General features: G+C 37.6%; 1 protein-coding gene across 1 annotated transcript in view; it reads right to left on the reverse strand.

The window, feature by feature from the left end:
- PASD1 (PAS domain containing repressor 1) overlaps window positions 1–4,007 on the reverse strand; it is a 78,490-nt gene extending 74,483 nt beyond the window's left edge. Inside the window, exons 1-2 of the mRNA XM_058291216.1 lie at window positions 3,857–4,007; window positions 261–352 (exon numbers count right to left, since the gene is read on the reverse strand). Of these exons, the coding sequence (XP_058147199.1) occupies window positions 261–352; window positions 3,857–3,941 (177 nt within the window). The 5' untranslated portion in view covers window positions 3,942–4,007. The remainder of the gene's footprint in view (window positions 1–260; window positions 353–3,856) is intronic.
- Between the last annotated feature and the right edge of the window lie 5,231 nt (window positions 4,008–9,238).

Consider the following 9,238-nt stretch of genomic DNA (forward strand, 5'->3'; position numbering starts at 1 on the left):
TGTTTGTATTTGCTGTGACTCAAGATCAGTCATTCTCAAAACTTTTTGGCCTAAGAATCATCTGGGGAGCCTGTTAGAAATGTGGATTTTTGTCTCTACCAGGTTCAAGATTCTGATTCAAAGAGTCTAAGGTGAGACTCAGGAATCTGTACTTTTACCAAACTTCCCATATGATTGTGATGCAATTCGAGAAAAACTGATCTTTATTTTCTACTGCAGGTAATTTATATATGAAGTAATCAGAACAAAACCTCTCATACCTGTAGAGTTGTATGGACAAATTCTTCATAGCTACGAAATGATGGAATCCAATCTGATTTGTCTTGACAGCCTTCTGAGTTCTCTTCGTCTTCTTAAAAGCAGGAAGAAATGATAGAAAAGTGTCACATTAAAATGATTAACATTTGATATTTTATTTTTCAAAATCATAGGGGAACTCTCATGAGAAAATGCTGAAAGCTAATGATGGATCCGATGTAGACTAAGTAATTGTTTATAAATTATCAACATAAAAGCGCATGGAATTGAAAAAGGCCTTGAAGATCATCCAGCTCAATGTCTGCTCTACACATTATGAATTCTCCAGCAACTTTCCAATTTTCAACCTCCAGTTCTTTCTTTGACTTGTTTACATCTAAAATCTGACCGAAGCCCAGTATTTATAAGGCACAGCCTTATCAAGGGTTATAGGCAGTCACAGACACCCCCAAAATCTCCCCAACCCCTGGATAAAACCAGGAATTCCAATGTTTAGTTTCACCTAATTGCATTCTGAGCAAGGGTCCTTAACTAAAATATCTTTACATCCTACCTCATAGTTCTTCAAAGCTGTTAGCACTGTTCTAGCTCTGATTTTCCTAATGGGCAGTGTTTCTGCTTTTGTGCTCACTCAGAGCCTTTGCTATCAATACCTGTCCCCTCCACCTCCTCCAACCCCACCTACTCCAGGCACTTCACTATCACAGCCCTTCAATCTCCAGTGATTCCAATAAAAGTCATGTCCTTTTCCTCACAGAAAAATTACAAAACCATGGTATAATACTCTGAGACCTACTAAAAATGTATAAGATAAACATGACAAGGATAATGCTGATAGCAGAAATTGCTTTCTTATAAATAGATTTGGAAAAGAGGTTGTTGTGCATAAGCAGAAGAGCTCGAGAACTTTCACTTAAGGAGGGAATGAGAAGAGGGTATGTAATAGGTGGGAAGTAGGGACAGTATGAAAAATAAACCATGCCAATTACACAAATGCCTCAGGATCAGTGATCTTGACCACTCTACCACTTTGGAAACCTCCCTTAACTCTGAGCCCAGCTACTCAAACTCAGGAGACAGCCCATGCCACACTTCCATAGCCAATTTCTGAAGCCATTTCCCCACTGCCTTATATCTCCTATAAACCTGCCAAAGAGATTTTAAAAATGGCCAAGGCCCTATGCTACCAGGAAAGGAGAACCAATGCATTTTATCTGTAAATCAGAGAACGCTTTTCTACCTTGCTATTCCCTGTGAACCTGCTCTGCTCTTGACTTGGAGCTGCTCTAGAGTGGGCACCATATCCAATTCATCACTAACATGGCAGTTTGAAGCTTTCAAGTACCCCAGAAAATAATGTCCTCAGGGCTAATCCTTTCCTGTGTGCGTAAACCTATTGTAGGTGGGACCTTTTAATTAAATCGCTTCAGTCAAGGACCTTGATTAGGTTGTGCTTGTGCAGGAAGACAGATAACACACAGACAACCAAGCAAGATAATTTCAGATATCTCTAAGTACAATAATTTAAAAACAGTGATCAAGGAAAGCTTTACAGAGATGGCAACATCTGAGCTAAGAACTGACTGACAAGGAGGCAGTCACATGGAGACTTGGGAGCAAAGTATCCCAAGCAAAGGAAACAGATGCAAAGTGAGACAGGAAAGGATTCCCTTATTTAAAGAACAGGATGGAAGCCAAAGTGACTCAAGTAGGGTAACCAAGGGCTAGAGAAGTAGGAAATAAAGTCTAAAAGATAGGACTAGATCACATTTGGTATGTGGTAAGGAGTTGGTTATTTTATTCTGAGTGGAACATGAAGTCACTGGGTGCTTTTCAGGAAGGGAATGATATGTGGCTTAAGCAGTTGGACTCCCACCTACCACATGGGAGGTGCCAGGTTCCATTCCTGGTACCTCCTAAAGAGGATGAGCAAGACAGTGAGCTGATATGACAGGCTAGCATGGCAAGCTGATGCAACAAGATGATGCAACAAGGAGATACAATGAGGAAACCCAACAAGCAAGGAGATTCAAGTGATTGGGCGCCTCCCTCCTACACAGGAGGTCCCGGGTTCAGTTCCCTGTGCCTCCTAAAAAAGAAGACAAGCAGACACAGAGAGCAGACAGTGAGTGCAAACAATGAAGGGGAAGAAATAAATAAATTAAACCTTTAAGAAAAAGATCAAGGCTGTTTGTGAAGAATGGATCAAGGTGGGAACAAGGATGTAAGCAAAGAGTATAGCTAGGAAGCTTCTTGAGCAGTAAGAAATGATGCTGGCTTGGATCAGTGTGGTACACAAGGCTATGGAAGAGGTGAGAAGTGGATGGATTTTGGATAAATTTTAGAGGTAGATCGCAAAGGATTTGCTAATGGATTGGATGGTAGGGGTGAGAGAATAAGAAGAAATAATAACGACTTTTGATATCTATGTCAAGCATCTGGTAAAATGACTGGTGATACCGGTTACTGATATGGAGAAGACCAGTTGTGGGGAGTGCAAGGGGCAATGGAGCGAGGGGGTATCAAGAGTTTCCTTATGGCCATCTTAGCTTTAAGAGGCCTTTTAGACATCCAAGGGAAGAAATCAAGTAGGAAATCCTCTTGCCACTTTAATAATGAGTATGATTCTTAAATATGGAGCTCAGATGGGAAGTCACAGCTGGACAAATATTCAGAAGTTGGATTTCATTGACATGCAGATGGCATTTCAAGTCAAAGGACTGGAAGAGATTACCAAGGAAATAAGTACAGATATAGGGAAAAAAAGGTCCAAGACTGAGACTTGGGGCACTACAATGTTAAGAAGTTGAGAGGGAAGGAAAAAGAAAAGGAGTGGCCAATGAACTAGGAGAAGAAATAAAAAACAGCTGAGTATGTTTTTCAGGAAGTAAAGAGAAAAGTGTTTCAAGAAGGAGGGAATGGTCACCTGTCCAGTGTTTTGGAAAGGCCAATAAAAGTAAAGGAACCATAGGAGCCAGCAATGTGGAAGGTACTGGTATCCTTGACAAAAGGAGATTTAAGTGGTAGGAACTAAAGTGAAGTGGGTTGAAGAAAGACTGGGCATGAGGAAGTAAAATGTCTATACACAGAAGTAAGGCAATAGCTGGAAGTATCATAGGGTCAAGGAAATATCTTTTAAAGGTTAGAGACTGTTACAGACTGATATGCTCATGGATATGGCCTGCCCAGGCGCTCTGAATTAAACCTACTTAAAAGTATTTATAGGTTACTACTCTACACAGCCTTGGAGCCATGCTCCCCTTAGAAAAATTTACTATGCATCTTTCAGTGCCTAAGATACAGAAATTTGCATTAATACTGTCCAGGTGAGTTTCCTATTCTTAATTCTAATTTCCTTATTATACTTTTGCCTAAACCCCAACATTTAAGCATCAATCATGAACAAACTTGGGAAGGGAGAGAACTAAAATATCTGTGTATTAGAAGGTGCTATAGGTGACCTTTTAGTCATCCATGACCACCCCCCCCCCAAAGATGTTTGAGATAGAATGAGAGACCCAGCTGCCCCATCCACAGCTAATTTTCAATGTGGCCAATTGAAAAGCGATAAGGATAGGTCAGGTTGCACAAATCCAACCTTCACTCTCCTCTGAAAGTTCGGCGGTGTTCTCCAGCATCCTAGACCTGTCTTCTTTCACAGGGTAACCATGACTTTGCAGCATTGCGCGCAGTTCTCTGCATACAACACTGAACGAAGGTTTCTTTTTCTTTTCAGCTTCATTACTTTCTTCCCTATTAACCAAAAATAACAACAAAACCAAAGCTGTTAGCAGTAAGAAGATGAATTCAGAATTCAGATGGTGGAACAATAGAAGCAGAAGAATAAAAAGAAAAGGGGATAGTTAATTGTCAGTATTAGTGAAAATTCAGTCCCTTGATTACCCATAGAACAACAAGAGTCATTATTAACACAAGAAAATAAAAATAAAAGTCAACATCACCTCCTTTAGACGGGGTGGTCCCTTGAGGTTGAGGACCATATCTGATTTTGTCTCTAGAGCAAAACCCAGCACGGTACCCAGCACAATGGAATGAGAATTATATAAAATAAATTAAGCCCAAATTTATATGCATTTAATGGCGGGTCTTCATTCTATCCTACATTATTACTTGCTTTTACAAGAGTGCTTCTGATTAAAGAAGAGCCTTTCTAAATGATCTGTAATTACTCAAGAGGCTCTTTCAAGCCAGTGCTGCTTCTCAGCGAATGCCAAGCAATAAAATGCAAATCGAGGATTTTACCTTTAAACACTCGCAGATCATATGGTAAAATTCTTACAAAAACTTTTTGATCAGTGAACTTGAATTTACTCTAAAGGCTTGAACAGGAAAAATAGGGTAATTTATCTTCTCAAACAAAAATGAACTTTAAGCTCTAGGCAAGCCAAGGCTCAAAAACAGGCTTCTAACATATCAGGGAGTATATACCTGTCAGTTATTTAACATCCATTTATTTAGTGTGAGCTCTTAGCCATTATTGTGCAAGATATGGAGGGCAGAGATGGATGATAGAGACTGTCAGGTACATAGACAATGTACTAAGTAAGTATGATAATAGAGTTGGAGCTAGGGTTTGCAAAAACCCACTGTAGCGACCAAATTTCCCTGAGTGAGTCAGGTTTCCCCAAGGAAGTAGGATTTTGCTAGATGTGAAATGGGAACAGAATGGCGGTGGGGGGGGGCTTTGGCAGAAATATCAGTGAGTTTGTAATTCATACCTTTTCTCTTTTTCTTTATCCTCATCCATTATTTAGCGATGTAAAAAGAATTCTGAAATCAAAATAGAGCAACATTTTACTAAGAAATCAGTCTATGGTGAATCACAGTAAAGCAATATGACAAATCAAAATTCCAAATTACATACTAACTTTCCCTCAAGAAATGCCTAATTCTTTTAAAGATAGAATTTCATTAAGTATCAATAACCTTCTCCTACACTATGTAGATGTTGAAGGTTTGCTTTATTATGAGCTCCCCAATGAGTATTTGTGACAATAACGTTATAACTGAATATTTGTAAAATATTTGTAAAAGTTACAAAAACATTCTGTGAAGTGGAACGATTTAATCCAAAAGTCCAGTATTTGTAAGTTTATTTCTATAGTTTTAATTCATTTAAATTCCATTAAATGTAAGAACTCTTAAGAAAACAAAGAGAAAGCTGAGTTGAAAACTTCGTATCTAGCATCTACATGCTATGCTAGACAAAATCCACATTTATTGTTTGTGTCACAGAAATCCTGAGCATATGAAAAATGGCCCTGAAATCATCAAATTCCTGCTTTTAACTGAATAATTAGACTCACACATCACCTCAAGGCCAAAGTCTCAAGTCACTTTGGTCTCAATACTCTCTTTTTTTATAAAGAGTTAGATATCATTTATTATTACTTGTCACAAAATGCTGCATGAAGCATTCCCAGGTCACGTCACAATGCCACATTTTAAAAAAATAACACGGTATTTATTTAGCCCCTCTTATATGAAGGAGATCCCAAGCAGGGAACTGAACTAAAACCCACCACCTCCCCTCTCCTAACATATATCCAGGACTCCCAGGGGCAATAATTGCATTGAAATAAATCTATCCACCATCAAAAGAAGAATACAAAGAAACTTGTCTGTCTCAGAATGTTCATACTCTGAGTAGAAAAAAAAATGTTACCAGACAGAACCGACTTGGAATTTCAGAAGAAGCAAAGACAAAATCATTCTGTAGGGATATTCTCTAAAGCCAGGTTCCCATAGGTTATCACAGATAAGGCACTGCTGAAGATGAGCTCACCTTTCAAAATTATAAAACACATAGGGAAACAATCTGCCATATGCCAGACTTGGGACAAGTGGGGATGCACACACACACACACACACACACACACACACACACATACATACCAGTACACCAGTAGCGTAAAACTTCCAAGAACTTTGAATAGCTAATATATCTGAAAGTCATTATAAAATAAGTATGTTTAAAATTATTAAAGACAAAATAGGTGGAACTGAAAATATGAGAAAACACCAGGCAGATGTGGAAAAGAACAAAAGCAAAATTCTGTAAATAAATGTATATTCAATGAAATTAATTTCAAAAGGATGAACTAAGCAATGTATCAGACACACTGGATGAGAAAATTAGTGAATGAAAGATAGATATTAGGACATTAACTGATGCCTTTACAGAGAAATAAAAAGATGGTAAATATGAAAAAGTGGTTATGAGACATAAAGGACAGAATGGGAGGCCCAATACATATCTGATAGGGGTTCTACATGGAACGAAAAACAAGAATGGAAGACAAGGAAATAGTGAAAGAGATAAAGACTGAAAGTTTCTCAGAATGGAAAATGTGATCCAATCTGGATAAATTAAAATAAACCCACACCTATAATCATAGGGTAATTTCAGAACACCCAAGACAGGTATACAGACCATAAAACAGATCTTAACAAATATCAAAGGATATTATCATACTGATCATTTTCTCTGACCTTAATACAATTAATTTAGAAATCAATAACAAAAAGATGTTATAAAACCCCATAGACTTGGAAATTTAAAAACCAAAAAAAATCCTAAGGAGCTCTGGAAATTAGAAAATATTGGGAAACAATTTATTATAAGAATACTACATGGCAAAACTTGTAAGATGCAACTAAAGCAATAATGAAAAATGTGCAGCATTAAATGCTTATTAGAAAAGTGAAAATAAATGAACTAAGTAGTGAATGCAAGAAAATAAAAAAATAATAAAGTATAGCTAAAGAAAGGAGAAACAAAGAAATAATAAAGATAGCGCCAGAAAACAATGCAATTAAAAGCAAAGATATAATAGAACAGATAAAAACTCTGTTTCTTAAAAAAAAACTAATAAAGTAGAAAACTGTTATACAAGATTGTTCAAGGAAGGAATAAGGGAGAAGACACATTTTGGAATAAAAGGGGGACACACTGTATACATAAAAGAGTCATGGCTATGAGTCTCCAAAAAAGAGCTGGGAGGTCATCAGAGGGGTCGCACTTATGCACACCTCAGCAGAGTTCCAGAGACAGATAAAGTAGATACAACCCCAGGTATTGGTTCTTCTGAGGGCTACAGAGACCCACAGGTTCTATGGTCATGGCAGATGGAGTTCAGTGCCATGTCAGCTGGGCCTACTTTGGAGTTTGTGTTCCTGAGTGTGATGGAGTTGGACTCAGATGTGATCTTTGTTCACAAGCCTCCCCTGTTACTTTTACTGGACCTGTGGTTGGCGCTGGGGTTTAGTGTATACTCAGGGGACCTGAATCTCTCGACTGTCCATGTGATAGCCAAGCCCTGAGCCTCAACAGACTTGCAACTCCTACCCTCTGGTTTATTGGAGTTACCCCAGCCAGCTAACAGGGAGGTGAAGAAGGTCAACCACCACACCAGGGAGCCAAGAGTGCTTAAAACTGAAAGCAGGAGAATTGCATCCAGCTTCCATGTGGAATCTAAGCCCCCTCTCAATATAGATGTGGAGTGGACATAACCATTCCAGGGTCCACAGGATAGAGGAATAGAGTATGGATTAAAGTGGACTTACTGATATTCTATTCATGAACTATTGTGATTAGTAATCGAAGAAAATATAGCACTGATGTGGAGAAAGTGGCCATGGTAGCTGCTGAGGGTAGGGAGTGGGAAGAAGAGATGTGATGTGGGGGAATTTTCAGAACTTGGAGTTGTCCTGGGTGGTATTGCAGAGACAGTTACTGGACATTGTATGTCCTCCCATGGCCCACTGGGTGGCCTGGGGGAGAGTGTAAACTATAATGAGAACCATTGTCCATGTGGTATAGCAGTGCTCAGAGATTTATTCACCAAGTGTAATGAATGCCCCATGATGATGGAGGAGGTTGTTGTTATGGGAGGAGTGGGGTGAGGGGGGTGGGGGGTATATGGGGACCTCGTATTTTTTTTATGTAACATTTTAAAAAATAAAGAAAGTAAAAAAAGGGACAGTCAAAAACAATAAGATCAACGCTACATTCGAAATTTGAAAAAAGATAAAAAGGAATACTTCCACAGAAAATGTATCTTACCAAAAACTTATTTAAGAATACAAAGAAAACCTGAATAAACCCTATAAATTTAAGAAATTAATTCAGTACTTAAAAATCTATCCAAAGAAAAACAGTCTTAACAAACCTAAACAAGACAGCTCAGATGGCTTCACATGATGCTTCCAAAAATTTAAATAACAGGTATCTCATATCTCATACAAATTATGCCAGAAAACAGATAAAAAGAGAAGCCACCCACCCAACTCGTTTTATATGATAGTATAATCTTTACCCTAAACCAGAAAAGGTCAGCATGAAAAAGGGAAATTATAAGCCAATTTTGTTTATGATCCAAACACACACACACAAATCCTACATAAACTTGGAAAACTCAAACCAGCAGAGTATTTTAAAAATTGGGTTAATCCTAGAAATTCTAGGGTAATTTAAGTTTAGAAAAAAACACAATTTAGCATATCAGATAAAAAGAGAAAAAACCTGTGATCATCTTAGTAGATGCAGAACACACATTTGATATAATTCAACACATATATATATGATTTTTAAAAATATTCATAAAAGGTTAAGAAGAGACAGGAACTTCCTTAACTTGAAAAGGGTATCAACCAAAAACATACAACCATTGTACTTAAATGGTGGAACATTAAAGGAATTTGTTAGATTTGGTAAGAAATAAGGGTACTGCTAAAACAACTTTATTTAATAGAGAGCAAAAGGTACTAGTCAATGCAGTAAACGAGAAAATAAATAAAATTAATAATTATTAGAAAAGAAGAAATAAAACTGTCCTTATTCATGAACAGTATGATTACCTAAATAGAAAATTCAAGCAATTCTGCAAATCATTAAAAATAATGAAATAGTTCAACCAGGTTGTTGTATGTAAGCTTAATATTTTAAAACAATTTTGTT

Source organism: Dasypus novemcinctus, chromosome X (assembly GCF_030445035.2).
Source record: "Dasypus novemcinctus isolate mDasNov1 chromosome X, mDasNov1.1.hap2, whole genome shotgun sequence".
NCBI classification, from domain to species: Eukaryota; Metazoa; Chordata; class Mammalia; order Cingulata; family Dasypodidae; genus Dasypus; species Dasypus novemcinctus.